This window comes from Hydra vulgaris, chromosome 08 (assembly GCF_038396675.1).
Source record: "Hydra vulgaris chromosome 08, alternate assembly HydraT2T_AEP".
Classification (NCBI taxonomy): Eukaryota; Metazoa; Cnidaria; class Hydrozoa; order Anthoathecata; family Hydridae; genus Hydra; species Hydra vulgaris.
In genome coordinates, this window is record NC_088927.1 from 46,423,467 (window position 1) to 46,445,184 (window position 21,718).

General features: G+C 29.3%; 1 protein-coding gene across 1 annotated transcript; it reads left to right on the top strand.

Moving 5' to 3' along the window:
* Positions 1-10: 10 nt before the first annotated feature.
* Positions 11-20,308, top strand: LOC124817804 (uncharacterized). Its single transcript, XM_065804376.1, has 4 exons — positions 11-72; positions 646-861; positions 19,961-20,029; positions 20,208-20,308. The coding sequence occupies exons 2-4, from the start codon at positions 652-654 to the stop codon at positions 20,256-20,258; spliced, it is 330 nt and encodes a 109-aa protein (XP_065660448.1). The 5' UTR covers positions 11-72; positions 646-651; the 3' UTR covers positions 20,259-20,308.
* Positions 20,309-21,718: the final 1,410 nt, after the last annotated feature.

The following is a 21,718-nucleotide window of genomic DNA, read 5'->3' on the forward strand; positions in this document are numbered from 1 at the left end:
TTTGTTGCACTTTGAACTGACAGATTGATACTCATCTTGATTTTTTAAAATTTCATTTTTTACTGGTAAAAGGTAAAGTATTATAGCAAGTATTAAAATGTACTTTTTATTACCTATTCATCCTCTAAAAAGATTAATAAAAAAAAGCTAATAAGGTATAAAAAATAAATAATAACAATAGGTAAAAGAAAAAGAAAATAATTAAAAAGGCATAAATCATAATTTACAGAATTTAAAAAAACTGAACAAAAAAGATTTTTTTTATTTGGTAATTTGTAGGTTTTTTTAATATATTTTTTTCGTTTTATATTTTTAACATCTTTTATTATATTTTTTATGTTTTTCAGATAAAATTAAAAGTTTGAAAGTTAACTTTTATGATGTTGAATTTACTTATAAAAATTCAAGTCATGTATTTGTTTTTAAAAATGAAAAAAAATTAAAAGGCGTCTGAAAGACTTTTATAAACGTTTTTTAAACAATTTTTTACTCTGGAATTTTGTTCTTTAAAACATTTTTGTAGCACCAAGTTAAGGAAAATATAGTTTTAGACTCTAATAATGAATATTTGACTCTGTTTACCTTGCAGGGTTTTGTCTACTTTTGCAAAATACAGTTTTTATTTTTTCGTGATATGTTTTTTAGAAAACGATGCCTGAATTTTCTAACTCAATATGTGGCTGCTGTGGAGATATAAGCATTTGTTTAACAACATTTTTTTTACCCTGCTTGACAGCAGGTAAGAACGCCGAGTTTGCTGGGGGAAATTGCCTTTTGTATGGTTGCCTTTCACTGACGTGCGTTAATTTTATTACTGATGGAATGACTAGAGGAAAAATTCGTGAAAAGTATGGTATTAATGTGAGTATTGTTACAATTTTATAACTTTGATGAATCAACATATGTTAAATTTTTAACCATGTGATATTAGTGCTTGTGGGCGATGTAAGTATTTTTTAATAATCATCAACAAGTTTTGCACAATTTTAAATTTTACCTTTGGTCACGTTTTAAATATGCGATAGTCACGTTTACTCTTTTTAAATTTTTAAATAATGTTTAATAATATTTCAGTAATCCTTTTACCTAAAAAAGCATCCAACACATCAATGGTCCTTGTACATGCATTGTTTGTTTATTTTGCTATCCGTTCAAATACCCATTTGCCTATCCGTATATATATATATATATATATATATATATATATATATATATATATATATATATATATATATATATATATATATATACATATATATATATATATATATATATATATATATATATATATATATATATATATATATATATATATATATATATATATATATATATATAAAATTATAAATTTATTTAAAAAGTATTTATAACATTTAAAATAACACTGTTTTATAAAGATTTCCTAAACTTATTACTAAAATCATGACCTGAGCATTAGTTATGTACAGTTTTTTGTTGATTTGTTATTGCTTTTATTATCTTTAAGAAAAATATATTCTATCAGAGTTCAGTATATAGAAATAAAAGTGACAATAAAAGAAAACTTACAAAATAAAACTATTAACGGCTAATCTAGTCTTCTCAAATGACTAAATTAAAAGTGTGTTTAATAGTCGAAAATACAAGCTTATGTAATTATAAAATACATATTTACATAATTTTGTATTACAATATTTAGGTGAAGTCGTAACACGATTTTTTTCTTAAGAAGTCATAACGCGTGTTAAAGCAATATAATCGATAATCTTTTTTTTAATAGAAATGCGCTATGTAAATGTTTATGTCAGTTTTTTTTAGAGGGTTTGTGTGGCGGGGGTGTTCAACCCTTCAAACCCCCCTTCAACCCTTAAAGAATGTGATTTTCAAGTTATAGTTAGGCTTTTTATGAATTTAGTCAGGTTTTTGACACAATTAAGTCGTGTAAACTTTGTTTAATGATCTTTTTTTTTTTAAGGAACCAGTTGGTACTGTTTGAGGAATACTCGCCCTCCCCCTCCCCTCATTTTATTTGTAGAATTGCCACTCGTTTTTTCATGTCTATAATTTCCTTTCTACGTTTGGGTAAAAGTAAAGATGTTCCAATTTTTATTCCCAGACTCACAGTCATAATTAACCATTAAAAACTTAAAACATTTTTATATGCGCGTTTATTCATTCTAATATGCGCATTTATTCATTTTTATATGCGTATTTATTTTTTCTTATAGGCGAGTTTATATCCGACTCAACTACTCATAAAATCTCTTATATAACTTTATATTGTTGTGAAATCTTAACATTAACATTAATGTATTTGTAATAATGCGGTATTCGTGAAGGTAAATTACGCAACGTAATTACATGTATTTAAAGTTAATAATATATTTTGTGGTTCTGAATTTTTGATAAAAATGGATGATATTTGTAAACGCGCATACTCAACGCCGTTAAGAAAAGTTTCCACTCATCCGTTTTTAAACGGGAAAAGGAAAGGAAAGGGAAAAATTATCGCGTGAGCGTGCGTAATAAAAGTTTTTATTTGTCCAAAGAAAAACTGCGCATGCTCACGTGATCATTTTTCCGTTTCCTTTCCCGTTCTCGTAGAAAAACGGATGAGTGGAAACTCACCTTTAATGCATGTTCTCAAACTTTTTTGTCTTGTTTGTTTTCAGTGATAACAAACATATTTTTTTTCCGGTCTGCAACATTTGTTTTTTAAACAATATATGTTAAGTTCTAAAAGATATGTTAAGTTTAAAAAATATCTATTTATATTGTTTAAAATTCAACATATCTTTTGCGATGGAGTAAGAAAATATGTATACATATTTTCTACAAAAAAATAAAAAAAATATATATATTCAAATAAAATATATATATTAATCTATGGTAATTTAAAGAGCGGAATTTTAGTTGAATAGTTTTATGGCATTATAAAACAGGGGTGGTTCACATCACAGTAATGTTTAAATTTTGAGCTTAGACTTTTAAATAAACCTTAAAAGTTTTAACTTTAAAAGTCTAACTAGTCGTATGTCAATTTGTGTGTTCTTCACACTCACATTAATTAAAACTTTCATATAAAATGGAAAAAACAGATTTTAAACTTGAAATAACTAATTTTTTTCGACCTTTAATATGTTTGCAGACTATCACTGGTTAGAAATTAAACACATAACTTAAAACTCGTTTGAAAAAGTTGTTTTCTCAACTTAATGTTTTATCTTCATTGAGAGCAGCACCATTTTATACCAAAATATGGCTCATAAACTATAAAGCAAAATTTTATGTCTAAACTTAAGTAATTTAAAAAAAAATTTAACTTTGTTTGATTTTAGACAAACTAAAGCGCTAGGAGAAAAAAATTAATTAAAAAAGAAAAAAATTATTTGGGCTAAAAAAATGTAGTGAACCTTTTATAAAAACGCAAAACTCGTGTATTTTCCAGTACATGCATTAACGGCGTTGAGTATAAGAATGACTAAACACGCATATAAGAATGAATAAACACGCATATAAGAATGAATAAATTCGCATATAAGAATGAACAAACGCGCATATAAAAATGTAATACCTGTATAAGTGTTGTTTAGAATACCCGCTTGAAATGCGTTAAATAGTTATTATCGCTATAAAGTTTCAAAAAACATGAGGAAATAGACTTAGATACGTGGAATAACGGACCTACCATGACTTGTATAATGCTGGTCATGACAAGTCTATTCCACACCGACCACTATAATAATTTCGCTTTATTTAAATATATTTTAAAAGGGAGTAAAGTATAAAAACTTTTGTTTTGAGTTAAGAATTAATGTTCTATACTTTACAACTTCTTATTGTAAACTTCTATAAAATAGCAAAACAGCAACAACAACTACAAAAACGGGGACAGACCTTGGTTATTTTTTTCTTTAATAAGTTTCTACTAATTTCTTTTTCAGACCAGCCGCAGTTTATTAAGACTATTGCCCCGTTAACTTTGAAGAAAATTTTGAAAATTTTGAAAATTTTGAAGAAAAGTTTTCATGAAGAATCTATTTCAATAAGAAAAAAAGTTGTCTCTTTAATGCGTAGATTTAACTAATTACTTAAGGGAGAAACCCCCTCTAATTTTAAAATCAATTTTTAGAAAAAAAAAATTTGTCAGATCAATAGCATATATAAAAAAATAAGAAAAAAGTATAAAAAAATAAAATGGTAACATGTTGCTATGGAAACCATAAAAAATTACCAAAAAACAGCAAAAACAGGTTTCACGCCGGCCAATATTGTGGGCAGGGAGCAAAATAACCCAAATTGAAATTTTTATATGGTGTTTATATAGAGTAGAAGATGTTTTAAGTAGAACAAAACTTTTTTTTACAAATATAAAATTAGGTATTTTGAAGTCAAAGTCCAATATTCAATAATATGGTACTAAAACAGCATAAACAGCAGGTGTAAAAAAAAAAAAAAAAAAAAAAACTGTTCAACTTAAAACACTCTATACCAGTTAATAAACAACCACTGAAAATTTTAGAAACAACTCTTGAATGGTTGGCGAGCAATGTTGGCCAGCGTTATAAATACTTACTATTAAATAAAACCAAAAAATGTATAAAAAAGCAATCATTAACCTCATTAAATCTAAAAAACAGTATTTAAAATCCTCCTGGTTCATAAGTTATACCCTCTTTTTCCAAATCATTGTCATTTTTAAAAAATTTTTTTGCTCTACTTAACTGTCGCCTCAACTTATTCTTTTCATTCATTCTATAATTAGATTGTTTTATTCTTTTATTGTTTATTTTATTGGAACCTTTAACCATGAAAGCACCTGGTAACATATTTAATTGTTCAAAAACTAACACTGAAGCTTTCATACCAATATTAAAATTTGCTACCACATCGTATACCCCAAATTTCAAATTATCGAGTGACACATATCTGGTCTTTGGTAATTGGTCCCAATCATACGGTTGAACGATTCATTTGTGTTTTAAGTTTCCCCATGTAAACATTTTTTTAGTTCTGAATCTTTGCTAAGATTCAGAACTAAAAAAATTCATTATTTCCTAAGATTCATTATTTCCTCAAAAATAAGTCTAATTTTCAAAATTATGTTCATTGGAAGACCTGGACCCAGTAAGTGTTGTAAGTGTTGTTTTTATTTGCTTTATCAACATTTTGCACCAGTGGTCTCCATACCGCTTGCAGATCCTTTGTAATTGTTTTTACAAATGTGAGAGTTCCTCCATTGGGCATAGGCTGTAGGTTTGTTTTTAAAAGATCTTTCTTTAAAAAGCATCCTTTGCAAAACCTGCACATTGGTTCGACATCCAAAACCTTTCCAGTGTCCATTGATAATACAGAAAAGACACCGTTTAATGATGAAAAGCCTCTTCTCTGCCAAGTACCATCACACGATACACCAATATCAAAAACTTCATCATTAGCAACATGTTACGCAATTCTGCTTCTGCATCAAACATGGTATCTTCAGCAACTTTTTATGTGACAGCACCTATTTTCACAGCTAACTTATCATAATTATTTTGAGTCATTGGTTGTGGCATATTCATTAAAGTGGTGAATATTTTTATACCAGAATGTCCCTGTCCAAGAGCACGCATTGCGTATACTGTTCTACAATTAATATCATATCCTCTGTTACATTGTTTTGAAGTATAAAACTCATTTTTATATTTGCAGTTAAAGCACTTGATAAGTAACTTTGAGGCAAGTCCTTTTTTGTCTTGCATTTTTTCGGACAATGACAAGGATGAACACTCGCCACATTGAGGGCATGCTAAAGCACTAAATATATCAGATAATATAGAGCAATCTATAATCCTATATCCAGATATTTTCATTCTTGTAAAAGCTCTGGAACATTCAATTGGCTTTACCTTCTTCGCAGATACAGATGTAGAAAATAAATTTAATCCAGATTCGTTATTTACAGAGTTATTATTGACAGTTTTATTATTTGAATCAATCAAAATTGTTACAGAAGGATTATCATTTAACTCCATTTCAATATTTTCTTTGTCAAGACTGTTAAATTTCTTCCCTAAGAAACTTCTCCTCCTTTTTTTAATTATTGTTCTTGATTTTATTCTACACGCTTTACCCATTTTTTTAAAAATTAAGAAAATTGTCAACTTTAAAAGCTTCAGTATAACAGAAAACTTAATCTGACTTGATAAACCAGACTTTTTCGCTCGCTGGATAAGTAAAGAAGCCAAACCAAGCATTTTACTGCAGCTATTCAGAAATACACATAACTAATAAGAATTTTTAATGAGGTTCTACACCGTTGCTATGGGCGTTGCTATAGTATAAATTTTAAGGTACCTTAAAAAAATGCTTAACTTTAAGGATTTAATAGTTAAAATCAGTAAATATACAAATAATTTTGAATTCTGCATACATTAAAATGCATAAATAAATAAAAATATTTTTTATAAAATTTGGGTAAATTTAGAGAGGATTTCCCCCTTAAGCACATTAATAACATGATTTTGCGCAACAAATTTTCAACAGTGTTTTCTTGTTTTTAGAAATTTTTAAATACTTTTTAATGTTTTTTGAAAATTTTAAAAGATTTTTAAAAAACTCTCTCTGCTTCGTTTTTTATAGTATATAATATCTTTATATATATTATAAACATAATATCTATAGATCTTTAAAAATATTTCACAATATTTGTATTCTAGAAAATTGGAAAAGATTAAAAAAAAAAATCAGTGGGTAAGCAAAAGGATTTGAGCCCACGCGAAGCGGTCAGGGTAACAACATCAGTTTTTGCCATGTCTAATAACATCTGTCCAACAACATCTGAAATTTCATTGATGTCTAACAACATCTGTGCAACAGCATTTGTGGATTCTACAGATGTAGTTACATCTTTTAATTTATCAAAATGTAATAACATCTGTGCAACTACATCTGCAGATTTTAAAATAAAGTTGTTTTTAAGATAAATTAACTAATAATGCAATATTTTAATCAGATATCATTAAATATAGAAATTTTTTCAGATGTAAGTAATCTGGAGAAAATTCTTCAAGATATTATAGGACTTGGAGAAATATTACCAGATGTAGTTACATCTTTCTAAAGATGTTGTTAGGGGTTGTAGAGTTTTCCGATGTTATTGGACGGATGTTATTAGTGTAAAAAAAAAATACAGATGATCTTGGACTACTCTACAGATGTTGTTGGACAGATGTAGTAATCTTTTATCCACGCGAAACACTTCAACCACTATGGCATGCTATATCATTTTTTAACAGTTTAATAAACAAAAGACTAATTAAACTCTATAAAACATAAAACATGTAAATGCTATAAATCAAAACTAAGGAGATAATGCCGCAATGAATTTTTTAAGTAAAAGTAAATCCGTAAAATTTGGTATGATTTTTAATAATTTACATAACTTGAAGTTTTTTTTATATGTGAGATATTTGCATAGACTTTCGTTCACATAGATAAAATAAAAATCATTATGGATTGCGGTTTCAAAAAAATGCCTAATAACTTTGTAAATTAAAAAATATTTTTATTCACACATTTATTACCAAATTAAGAAAACATAACAATATACAATAGTTTTCAATTGCATGTCTGTTAAACAAACATGTCATCTAATTTATCTAAAAGTTAATCAAGTTTAAATAAGGAAAAAATACACAACATGTATTGGAAACACGACATTGATTGGAAATAAATTTATTTACAAACAATAACAAAACAAAATAAACATAAATATACAAAAAGTATTCATAATATACAAAAAATAAATAACAAAATATATTAATGTACTTGTTGCTGATGTTTTTTTTTGAAAAGTTAAATAGTAAACACTATTTAACTTTTCAAACTCTCGAAACTTTTTTTGTTACGATACGATACGATAAGATATCTGAATGTGCGTATCGTAAGTTTTTTTATATTATGATAATATCGTAACCAAAAAATTTGCACGATAAAGTTTCGGTATTTATCGATTTATTACGATATTTATCGTTCAATTACCATAAACATCGTATTTCATACCGTAACTCATACCGTAACTCAAACGTTAACGATACTTATCGGTTCATTACGATATTACTTTTTCCAACTAAAAAAATAATTTTTTTAAAAACCTAAATAACTTTAATAAAATTCAGGGATGCGGAGTCCCAAAAGGACTCCGGCTTTATATCTCTATTTTTTCCAAATCTGTAGGGTCCAGAAGCTCTAAACATGATTGTTGACTTATGATCTGCTATAAGAAAAAAGCTCACGAGATCTAATGACTTGAAACTTATTGTTTTTAAGCCAGGAGTCCTGGAGTCCCGGAGTCCTTGCCGCCATTATACCTAAGGACTCCGGACTCAAAAAACGATTGTTCCTCTAACTTAAAAGTCTTGATTTTTTTTCTATTAGTAGTCCATAAACTCATTTATTTTTATTAGGGCTCCTGGATACCAAAAACTAGGATAAAGTAATCTTTTTGTGACTTTCAAATCCGGAGTCCTTTTTGAGACTCCGCATCCTTGATAAAATTACTGAAAAGTGCACTATTTGGTGTAAAAAAAGAAATAAACAAAACTTTATTTGTAACTTTGATTTTTTAATTTATTTAAGACTTAAGCTGAAGCAAAAAACAAATAAAAACAAGAAATAAGAATATTTTACTTGATAAATTATTGGTTTGACATGTTTAACATGGTAAGGTTTGTGCTTGTGACTTAATATAAGAAAAATGTTAAAATCTAATCTCAAAGGCAAGGTTTATTGAAATCACTAAATCACTATATAGCAAATTTTATAAACTCGAAGCAATGAAATAGACCAATGACGCCACTTAGGGAATAAAGCAATTTAAGTTAGTCATCCATTTCAACTGCTGATGTAAGAGTTGAAGTAGAAAGTCCCTGACTTGAGAGGAAATTTTACATATTTGCTCTCCACACTTTGAGCACGTCCACACCAACAACCCAGTGACAATGTCCGACTTTGCAGGTGGAACTGGATCAGAATAGGAAGTCACAAGTGCAGCAGCTTCTCGCATTCCAACATCATAGAAAGAATCATCTTCTGAAACATGACCTTGGATTTCAGAATGTATCCGTTCTGTATAATCTTGTTGCAGCAATCCATTCCTGATAAGCATTGGATTGAGTAATCAGTGTCTCATAGGCTTCATTAAATCCATCCAGTCTTTCAAAGCCCTTCCCTTGTACGAGGGGTTAAGCAAGTTGGCAACAGAGTAAAAAAGGTTTTGACAACCAGTGTCCGGAAAACGAACATACAAGTTTTCCACCAATTTTTAGTGAAACGTTTGTGCTGTTGGTGATGCCCCACCAGCCTTGATCAAATCCAGGTATTTGTGCCTCAGTGTGTAAATGTTTGAGATAACGAGGTGAATGCTTACTTCTTTTTCAGCAGACAAACATTCTGAAATCTCAGCAACTCTCCTCAGACTAGGCAAAATTTTATCATAAAGATTGAACTCATCTTCTGAAGGAATGACTGGATCTAGTTTGGTGTCATCTTTTCCAGGAATGTCTTTAAAAGAGCTGAGGATACGACGCATTTTTACAATGCTTTCCAACATCATAAAAGTTGAATTCAAGCATGTTTTCACGGGAGTGATGATTATCACAAATTTCAACTTATCCTTGCCAACGACATCACTGTCATCAAGCAACAGCTTTAGCTAAAAATTAAAAAATAATTATAGGAAACATAACATAAAAGGTGATTAGTACTGTTTGCTATTATTAAAAACTGATATTAACTATGTTATATGTTTTTACTTTTTAAGTATTAACGTTTTATCAGTTTTTAATGATAGCTATCATTAGAAAAATTTTGTCACACAAAGTGTACTGAGAAGTTTATATTGCGCTTGTATTGTATTAAACTGTAAACTAAATTGCTATAAAAGCTAAAAAGAATGTTAAACTAAAAACTAGTTACCTCTTTTATAATTCTTCGCTCAGACAAAGATGACTTGTGGCATCTTGAACTTAATTTCAGTTGCTCTTTGGATTGCTTCGTGAAGATCCAAACTGTCAAAACTTTTTGTTTCTTTAACAGTTGCTTAAACTGTCAAATTCAAAAGATGATCAGCACACAAAAGAGATGCATCTACAAAATTGCACTTGATAATTGCCGCCTTCATATTAGCGGCTGAATCATGGACACACACAACGAACGAAACTCCATTCTTTCCGGCCAACTCTGAGACATTCCTGAAAAGCAAAGTAAAATTAGTTATTTGCTTTTTGATATTTTAAAATACAAACTAATACTTTTGTTGTTATTTTAGGTATAATTAAAAGTATTAATTTGCGCCATTAATTTTAAACTAAATGGCAGGTTTTGCTTTTTTGTAACAAAAAGTTACAAAAATTCTAAATAATCTAAACGTTTACAAAAATATCTAAATAATTCAAACGGTTAACTTAATTTAAAGAAATTTAAACCTATTAAAAATAAAATACTAAAACATATTTATTCAGATGAAGAGCAATGGTTTCAGCTGTATGTTGTCTGGAAAACGGAAAAACTCCAATAACAAACATCTTTAACCGGAAGTCTTCACTCAAATAGTGCAATGTACTGTCTTGGTATGCATCATTGTTTCTGCTTTGCCAGAGGTCAGTTGAGATTGGAAATTCAGTTGTCTTTGGCAATTCCTCCTTTAGAATGTCATCCACACAGATTTTTGTACAACATTTTTGTACAACAACGGCAACCTAAAATTGAAATAAAAAATTAGTTATTATTGGTATTTCTCGTTACATATCAATTTGGTTACGTACTAAGAAAACCAAAAAAAAAATGGTGTGGATTGTTCTTAAAAAAGTAGCTTTTTAAAAAGTTAAGTTCTCTTGGAACTCCCATTGAATTGACCCCCCCCCCCACCCCAAAATAAAGTTTATTTAAAACAATTAAATTTTGCATACTTGAACCGGGAGTATGTTGTTGCAGCCTTCACATTTATTTTTGGGTTCCAGTAGTGAACAAAATCTTTAGAGGCTTCATGTTCAACCAAAGAGAATGGCAAATTTAATCGGGCCGAAAACTTGACAACTTCAATGTCTCCTCTAAACTGTTCACGGTTTTGGGCTTGTATTTGACACAATGCTTTAGGTTTTGGACCCTTTCTGCTGATGGTCAGGAAAGTCTTCCTTGTTTAACTTTACTGCCCAATACAATGCTCACAAACCTCGTCTTCATTGTAGGTCTAAAAATTAATATGAAACCTGTTAAAATACCTAATATTGAAACATTTATCAGCATTTATTGATATTTATTGTTAAATCTTGTTAAATCTTGGTATTGAAATAGTAATAATAACTAATTAAAAAAGTAAAAACGTTTCTAAACTAAACTGCACCTGTTCTAACATATCAAAAGGAACATGGCACTTTTTCTCCAGTGCTGCAAACTGAACAGGATGCTTCCTTGTCAAATGTGATTTCATGCCAGATGTGTTTCTGTCCGTCAACTTGCAAATTGCAAAACAATACTTGCATTTTTCAGTAACAAGTCGCTCTTCATCAGGTGTAGTACTGACCTCTTCATCAAAGTGATTCCAAATTTCGGTCCTTGGCCTTGGCATTCTTCAAAATGTTGTTTAATAACAATTTTAATACCAATTCAATCTGAAATTTAACATCTTTCCTTATAAAAAAAAATTTATTTTAAGAGCCTTATAATTAAATTATCTAAGTTATTTAAAGAGTATTCAATAACTTTTTCCCAGAGAGTTTTTAAAAAAGTTTTTATTACAATTAGCTAGTAAATTTTGGTTCAATAGAACCGTAATTGAAACCGTAACTAAAAGCAAAAAAAAGTTATTTTTAAAAAAAGTAACCACGAAAAGAAATTAAACTATTTAATTGGTGATTTTAATTTTGATTGTTTACAGTATCACGTCAAATACAACATTAAAGAGTTTTACAATGACTTATTTAAAAACGGAGCGTTTCTCTTAAAAAAGGAATCATTAAATGCGATATCATAGATCATTTCCGATATTTTTCTCCATAAATACAGATACTAAATTTACACCAGATAAAAAAAAATAGCTTTTGTAAATGCATTTATAGCAAAGCAAATTTAGCATCATTTACTGACCAATTATCAATGCTTCATATTTATCATTTTCAGGACGCCAACTTAGCTTATAGCAATTTTCTTAAAACATTCTATGATATTTATGGCGCAAACTTTCCTAAAATTGAAATAAACCAAAAGCTTAAAAAAATAACATCCCCATGGATAACCGATGTACTAAGAAAATCCTCCACAATTAGACAAAAATTATATATTAAGTACATGAAATCTAAATCAGTTGAAAATAAAACTATTTACAAAAATTATGCTAGAGAGTTCAAAAAACAAAAAAAAAATTTAAAAAAAAAATAATCTTGACTTACTTGAAGAAAAAAAAAAAAAACTTAAAATGCACTTGGTAAGTTTTAAGAGAAATCACTGGTAAAGATGAAACTAAATCAGGCGCTTTGCCTAACGGTATTAAAGTTAATGATAAAATTTTATATGCTTCAAGCGATATTGCAGTTGAATTAAATAAGCATTTTATTTTAGCAGGGCCTAACTTAGCAAAAACTATTCCACATACTGGTCATTCTTTTGAATTTTTACCTCAAAAAACAACAAATGTTAATTGCATTGAAATATCCTATAAGGAATTTGAAGCTGCTTTCAAAAGGATTAAACCAAATAATGCAATAGGATTCGACAGTATCAACGGAAACGTTTATATAAATTCATACAATATTCTATTTAAAATCTTTTCGTCTTGCGTTAGCCAAGGTGTTTTCCCAGATCAACTTAAAATTGCCAAAGTAATAATTTTGATAGTTGTTGCAAACAACTATCAAAATTATTAAAATATATATATATATATATATATATATATATATATATATATATATATATATATATATATATATATATATATATATATATATATATATATTTGATAATAATAACAATAATCTTCAAAACTCCATAACTATGACATTTATTTATCATTCAAATTTGTTTGAAAAATAAATATTTGAAAAAATAAAATAGATTTTTTTGGTAGTGATTTAGGGGATATAAGGCATTTAAACGATCAGTATATAACATGGTTTGATAAAAAATAGAGCATGGGAAATATTTTAATATTTGATGATCGCTTAAAGAATGATTTGAGAATAGTAACTTGATTCAATTCTCACGTGATTTACATAAAAAACAACTACAATTGTTGCAATTAAAAATTGATTTACCCACAAACGGTTAAAACATCAATATAATTAGGAAATCATCATGACCCCATATATATCAAGTTAAAACAACAAAATTATTTTACACAAATGTTTCTTTTAGGGGAGAGTGGGGTAATGGCGAACGCGGGGTAACTCCGAACATGGTCAAAACAGCATTGTAAAAAAATAAATTCGACAATTTTTTTTTACCTGCTGAGAAGGGATACTATGCTCAGTTCCAGACGTGCAGTAGTGTAATGAAGCTGCGGATGTTGTTTATTATGATTTGATTTTAACTTTTTCTGATAATTTTATGCAACTTTTTTCTTGAGTAACACTCTGTTGGAGCTTCTATGGCAATAAAGCCACTCCTATTTTGTTGTTGTTGTTGCATAATATAATTTTTAGACTTAGTTATTCCAATTAGCATTTTATTCATTATTACGCAACAGTGTTTGTGATTGCCCCCCCGATGTGTTCGGAATTACCCCACGTAGGTAGGGTAATTCCGAACACCAAGAGTTTTATTTTTGCCTTAAATTTTTATTTTTATAATAAGATTTTTAAAAATTGCTTTTGAGAGTTTGTGACTGAATAGTTAAACTAATTGATAAGCAATAAATATGATCAATTTTGTATAACTGGTGTCTTTAATTCGCATTCCCGCTTAGGTGTTCGCCAATACCCCACTCTCCCCTATATATACGAAATTTGTCATTTCTTAAATTAGGACTTTCTTAAAGCATAGAACTTTGTTAGATCACACCACCGTATGTTTTTATTTAAAAAACTAAACAGTTGGACTATTGTCCTAACCGCCTGAGCCGTTTTTAACAATTTAATCTAAAAAATGGCATTCAACATTAGGCGATTATTAATTTTTATCAATATTTTAATCAATAAATTGAGAAAATATATTGCATTATAACTTAACGTTTAGTTGTATCTAATACAAAATATTGTAAAATATCGAAACGAAACGATAATTTAACAGAACGTATCGAACCATATCGAAACTCAAAAAATATCGTTATACTTTTTTTAGCGATAAATTATGCGATATTTATCGCTAAAAGCGATACTGATATTGTGCATATCGAAACCCAAACGATATTTTATCGGAAATATATCGGGTCATAGCAATTCATATCGAAACCCATTATCGTAAAAAATATCGGTTAGTTTCGATATTTCGATAACAATACGCAGATGCCTAGTAAATACAAAAGACTTACCTTAAAAGCCTCGTGTGTTATTAGTTTAAAGTGTCCGAGTTGATTCTTTCGATAAAATACTCAGATTAGAATGTTAAACGGGGGCGTGGTATATTAAATGTGAAACTTTTATTTTTCTTATTACCTTAATATTAGGTATTTTTAACTTTTTTTTATTTGTATAATTGTTAATTTATTAAAATAGTTTATTTTTAATATAAAACCCCTTACTGTTTTAAATAAGTTAAAGTCGCCGCGTTTCAAGTTCAAATCATCAGCTTGCTTTTATTTGAAAAATTGTTTTTTAAAATGCAAAACAAAACAACTTTCTTTTTTTAAAACAAATTTTTTCTTCAAAAGCGTATTTTTTTTTTAAATAAAATAAAACTAAATACAAAACAAACAAAAAAAAGATGGAATCGAACTTTGATGAAGTAAAACAACCTTTATTATCGCTTACTTCTATATAATAAATCTTTTACAAAATTACATTAACATAAATATAGTTTTCTTAAGATCTCCATTGCGGAACACATTCTTACATCTTCTCCTTCTTCTTTAAATAAAATTTGTTACTATTAAGGTTTGGGAATGTTTTAATATTTCCTCCATAATTCTTTAGGACGTCTTTCTCTGTTTGGATATGTTTTCGGATTTGGTTCTTGATAATGGCTTTGTTGCATTGGCATAGTAGCTGTTATTTCCTTTTCTGGTGAAACTGATTCGTTCTGAGAGTATTCCTCGTCTCCCTCTTCTTTAATTCGTGTCGCATTGAATTGTATATCCATTGGTATTTTCTTCATGTGTGAAGCATTCCGAGTTTTTTGCGAGTTATCAACGGGAGATTTGGCAGTAATCATTGTACCGTTTTTTGCCGTAATTGCGTAGGGTTTAAACTCAAACGATGCCGTAGTTTTGTTATATCTTTTTTGTTTTATCGGTACTGTATCTCCAATATTTAAATTTGGATTTTTTGCGTTGTATTTTGAACTGTGGTTTTTCTTTCTGTATAACTTAGCATTGTCTTGTCTCTTTTTAGCTTGATCATTAATTTTTGTATCAACCTTTGTCTGAAATGAGGGTATTGTGAAACCTGTAAGGCAATTGAACATGAGTGTAGATGATGGTATCTGAGTGGTGCAATGGGGAGTGGTACTGTAGGAGAACAGGAAGTTGTATAACTGCTTTTTCCAGTCTCTTTGTTCAATGTGTGCTGCTCGTATTGTTTTCATCAGTGGTTTCATGAATGATTCGGCTTGTGAGTTAACTTGCTGCCAAAGCGGCGTGATTCGTTTATGTTCAATATTCAGTTTGTTAAAAAACATTTTTATTTTGAATTAAGTAAAAGGTGGTCCATTATTGCTGATATTTTTTTTCGGTGTTCCATATACTGCGATCGTTTTTTGTAGAAAATCAATAAGAAGGTCAGCGGATGTTTTATTTATATTATTGAAAATCGGAAATTTTGATGTTCGGTCTTTGAGAACTACCAAATAAAATCCGTTAGGTAAAGGACCAAGGTAATCTTTGCTAAGTGTGTCGCAAACTTCCGATGGTGTTGGTGTTATTAATAGTTCGGCTGGTGGATTTTGTTTACCAAGTGCTTGACAAATTGCACATTGTTTTATATATTGTTCTACTTTAGTGTCTAGGCCAGGAAAGTAAACTTTCTGCCTAAAAAGTGCTTTGATTTTCTCCAGTCCATGTGACTATTATCCGCCAGTTGTATAACCGTAATCTCAAGTGATAGTGGAATTATAATTCGATTTGCATTTAGGATAATGTCTGATGTTTGATTTACTGTAAGTTCTTGGCTAATCTTACGGTAAGCAAGTAACTCTTTTTGAAACTTTCTTATTTCTGGAGGACAATTCGGATGTGTTAGTTTATACTAGGTATTAGTGGCGACTAACTCTGTAAGAATTCGTAGAATAGGATCGGCTTTGGTTTCTCTTTGAATATCTAGTAGTGTAAGGGCTTTAGGACATGCGTATTTAGCAGTAAAGTTGACATATTTTTCTAGCTTTTCGTTGTCACAAGGGTCTACCGGGTGTCGACTTGAATAATCAGATATACTATGTTTTCCTTGAACGTAGTGCCAATCAAAAGAATATCCCTTTAATCGTAAAGTCATACACTCAATACGAGGTAGTACTGTAGCATTTGGGTTGTTTAAAACCTTCACAATAGCTTCGTGATCACTGTACATTTTAAAAGGGTGTCCTAACAGGTGTGTCCTGTTGTGTTCGCAGGCGTACACTACAGCTAAACATTCTCTTTCCAGCAAAGAGTAGCGTTGTTGCACAGGCGTCAGCGTTTTTGAATTATAAGATATGAGTTTAAAGTCTTGTTTATTTGGCGTGTTTTGTACAATGATTGCCAATATGCCTACAAGACTTGCATCGGTGAAGGCTGTAGTTTCTTTTGGGATTGAAGTACCCAACACAAAAGTCTGATGCCATAGCGTTTTTCAGTTTATTGAACCCACGCTGGCACTCAAAGTTCCAGTCCATTAATGAATCTTTATGAAGAAGGTTTCGTAAAGGATAAGTAATTGTACTGTAGTGTAGAATGAAACGCTTAAAATAGTTAATAAGCCCTAGAAAGTTTTGGAGAGCTCTAGTGTTTTCTGGTATAGGCATATTTTTGATATTATCGAGTTTTTCACGATTTGTTGCATTCCTTCTTTTGAAAATATAAATCCAAAAAATTTCTTTTTCATTTCCAAATAAGCATTTTTTAAACTTTAGAGTTAAACCTCTCTGTTTGAATCTTTCTAATACTTTGTGTAAAATTGAATCTTGTTGTTCCGCATTTAAGGCGAATATTAAAACATCGTCAGCAATGTTAAGAGCTCCTTCTATATCTTTCAAAACTTCTTATAAAGCGTTTTGTAGTTCCTCCTGCGAAGAATTTACTCCAAAATTAAGTCTTGTGAAGTATTTAATTTGAGTTTTGGATTGAAAAGTAGTAGTTGATCTCGATTCTGGCGTATGTTCGAGCTGATGAAATGTCTTCATTAAATCTAGTTTTGAGAAAACAGCTGAGTCTTTAAGATTGATAATAACATTGTCTAGGCTTGGAGTCGGGAAACGCGTTTATATAGCATTGTTAGCGGCTCGCATATTTATGCAATAGCTTTGTTAACGGCTTGCATTTCTACGCAAATCCTTAGTTTACCCTCATTTTTGGAACAATTACCATTGGATTTATCCAGGGTGTCGCTTTGGTTGTTACCGTTTCAATTATTCCTTCTGCTTCAAGCTTTGTAAGTTCATCTTTAACTTTTTATCTTAGTGCAAAAGGAATGCCCCTTTTTCTTTGTGCGACTGGTGGTATACTTTCATTTATTTTCAACCTAATTTGGTAGTTATTAAGTTTTCCTATTTTCTCGCTAAAAACCGAACTTTTGTATGAGTTTATAAGTGGTTGTAATCGTTTTGGAACGTTCAGAAGGAGAGTATTGTTTAGTTTGGTAATGTTCTGCATGGAATGGCAAATTTTTTGTTTACTGTCGCCACAATTATTTTGTATTGTTTTTTGTTTGTTTAAAAGTTTCTTATTGACCTCAGTATGTACTAGAGCTTTATTCCATTGTATTAAACCGAGTATACCTTTGTTACCTCGAAGTTTTCGACTGCGTCAGTATTTATCTTATTAGCATTTACAGAGTACAAGTCTCCTTGATTTAACTTTGCACGATTATTTTCGGATTCATTGATGTCTTTGTAAATTGTATTTATTGGTTTTGTATAGATTTGTTCATTTCTTTGGTATTTCTCTCGATGTGTAGTTGTATTCTGTTCTTTTTGTTTCTTACTTCTACAGACTGTTGCAAAATGTCCAATTTTCCCGCAGGAGTAGCAATTTTTTCCTAAAGCTAAACATACATTAGCGTGCGGGAATTCAGTTCCGCATCGATAACAAATTTATTTCAACGACGTATTTATAATCTCATGTGAATCTTTACTGATTAGTGGTAAGTTTGTTTTTACTGAATTTACTTTGCTTTGTTTATTCTCCAGTTCTTCTATTTGATTGTCCATTAGTTCGAATGTTTTTGTTGTAGTTTATCTTGTAAAGTTTTGTTAGGATTTTGAAAACTGCATTTACGAAGTTTTGAAATGTTTGTACTAAGCTCAATTTGTTGTTTAATTTCTATATCTTTATCGGCAAACTCGTATTTAAGAACTTGTTCGTGTAATCGAATAAAAAACTGCTGAGTGGTTTCATCTGTACGTTGAGCCATTTTACGGAAGATAAAAGTTGCATAGCTCGGGTTTACTTGGGGTTTGAAGTGTTTATTAAAAGCTTCGACAGCTTGTTGGTATGTGATCAGCGTATCTTACGGTATAATGTTTTCATAAATTTCGGAAGTGTCATCTCCAATAAAAGTAAGAAGTAACAAAAGTTTTTGCTTATCATCTGTAACTATGAGTGAATCGCAAAGTAACCTGAATCGTTTAATGTGGCGTTTCTAGCTAGACAATAACTTACTCGTATCTTCCGTACATGAAAATGGTGGAAAGCCTGGTAGATTAAGCCATTTTTTATAGCCATGGTAAATGTAATATTCATCTAAACCCCTTTTTTTTTTATCTTTGTCGCCAATTTGATAAAGTAAAACAAACTTTATTATCGCTTACTTCTCTTTAATAATCTTTTACAAAATTACATTAACATAAATATAGTTTTCTTAAGATCTCCATCGCGTAGCACATTCTTACAAGAACCGCGGCATTAAGAGCATTGCATTAAGAGCCTGTGTACTATCCACTCGGCTACGCAGGCAGATTATCTTTACAAAAATTTAGAAACTGTATAATAATTAGAAGATTTTATAAAACGGAAAAAAGTGCTGCAGATTAAATCTTAAGGAGATATTGCCGCAATGCAATTTTATCACATCATTATCAAATAACGCTGTTTTATCAGCAAACTCTGATTATGCGTTTGTTCACACATCACTATTTTCAAAATAAAATAATTTAAAACAAAAACAGTTATTGTTTCAACATTATAAAAAAAAAAAAAAAATTGAAAAATAAACTGCATTTAAAAAACTGAAGAAAAAACAGCAAAATTGAGAAAAATGCATAATTTATTTTGTAACCATTTAATAGATTTAATAGATGTACAGATATTTGATTTAAAACATATTTGTGTACTGTTCCGTTTATTGACTTTGCCCTATATTTAACTGTCCGTAAGTGCGAAGTATTAACACTTGAACTGTTTTAATTATGCAGTATGTATGACATTTTGTCGCAAAGTATCCCTACCGGGTTTTAGTCCTAAAAAGACAACGTTCAAATGACTTCTTTTTTGAACTATATGCCGGGTTGGGACAATAGAAGTATTTCAATAGTTATATTATAATTATATTTTAAGAAATTTTCTTAATTTCTTTTGTTATATTTATTTGCTTATAACAATTTACAATTTAAAAATGTTTGTTTTTGAACTGATTGATTAATAGATGCCTATTTAACACAGGGTTCTTTCATTTGTGATCTTATTTATCATTGCTTTTGTCCTTGTTGTGCATTAATCCAAGAAGCACAGGTTTGATTATTTTTTAATTGGATTTATATTGAAATAATGCCAAAAAGTTAATGTAAAGTTTATTTTTTTATTTATACTTTGTTTATTGCTTATAACATTTTCTTTAGCTGTGTTTTTTATTGCTAAATGTGTCATTTAATGCAGTGTTTTTGTAAATTTGATTTTTATTTGTTTGAAGGAAATTAAAGCACATGGAGCACCAGGGCTCTTAACCATGGCAAGAGAATAAACGATTTAAATGAAGATTAAACACAATATAACATGAACTCAATAATTGAAACTCTAGTTATGTAATTTTTTTTTTAGTGAAACTGTCACCTAATCATGTAAAAAAATGAACGATAACTTTATAACAGTTTATTTAAAAACTGATGTTTATGAATTTATTTATGGCTGTCTTACTTATAACAATTTTAATTCTTATTTTTACAATTTTAATAGAATAAAAGTAATAAAGAAATAAAAAGTCGTTTACTTGTATTTTACCGAACAATAAGACAGATAAGTTTAAAGTTTTAAGAACAAAGTATTCATATTCTAAAGGACAAGCATTTCCTTTAGAAAGTGTAAAATTTAACGTGTTCCTTATAACCTATGTAATACCGCGCAACTAAATAATTAAGATAAAAATTGTATTCAAACAAAATAATAATTAAGAAAAACTGTAGGAGATTCTTGATGAGAGAAGTTGTGCTTGCGAATAATTTTTCAATATTGTTATTTGTGCGGCTTATATTTATGACCTCGTCTGTAGTTTTTATTTACGTTAAAAATGAACGTAGGCTTATCTCAAAAGGAACCAAATTATTCGGAAGTTTTTGTTTACGTTAAAAATGAACGTAGGCTTATCTCAAAAGAAACCAAATTATTCCGAAGTTTTGCAACTAACTACGTACATATCTAAATAACTACAAATACTATAAAGTTGAAAATTTATTGAAACATCTTGAAAATAAAAAAATATAAAGAAAAATAAAAGAAAAAAAATTTAATTGTATAAACTAAATTTGTTAACCGTAAGGTTTTGTAAAATTCCGGTAAAAAAAATTTTTTGAAAGAATATTTGAAACAAGAAACCGTTTTTTTGTACTAAAATAAACAAACATTTAAAATCACCGATGTTCATTTCGCAAGTACTTATTCCAAAATGTAGTAGGGGAGACCGAGGCTAATTAGCCGCAGGGGTAGTTGACGAATTGCGTTTATCTTCAGAGCCTTCCATCAGAAAGTGACAAAAATGACACAGAACCTTCCTAATTGACCATTTCATTATTCACTATAGCATAGTCAGAATTCGCGCATGCGCATGAGAGATATTAAAGTTTATGTGTTTTTGTGACAAAAACGTAACTTTTGGAACATCGCTTCCTTTTTACTTTACGAAGAAAATAGTTGGTCGTATGATAAGAAAATTGTAAAAGTTCCAGTCACAATTGGTTTACTATTTCCAGTCAGACTTTTTTTCAAAATTGCCGTTTTTCAAGATCTATAGACTGTTAATTAAAAAAAAAGCTTTCGGGGTAAGTTGACAAAATTTTCGCGGGGTAAATTGGCTCATAGCATTTACTATGGAAAAAAATGCATCCTTTTATAAAATTAATTTTTTTTTTTTAATTTTTAACAATATTGAAAAAATTTACTCTTACAAAAAAATTAAAAAAAAAAATTTTTTAGTTTTTTTTTCACAGA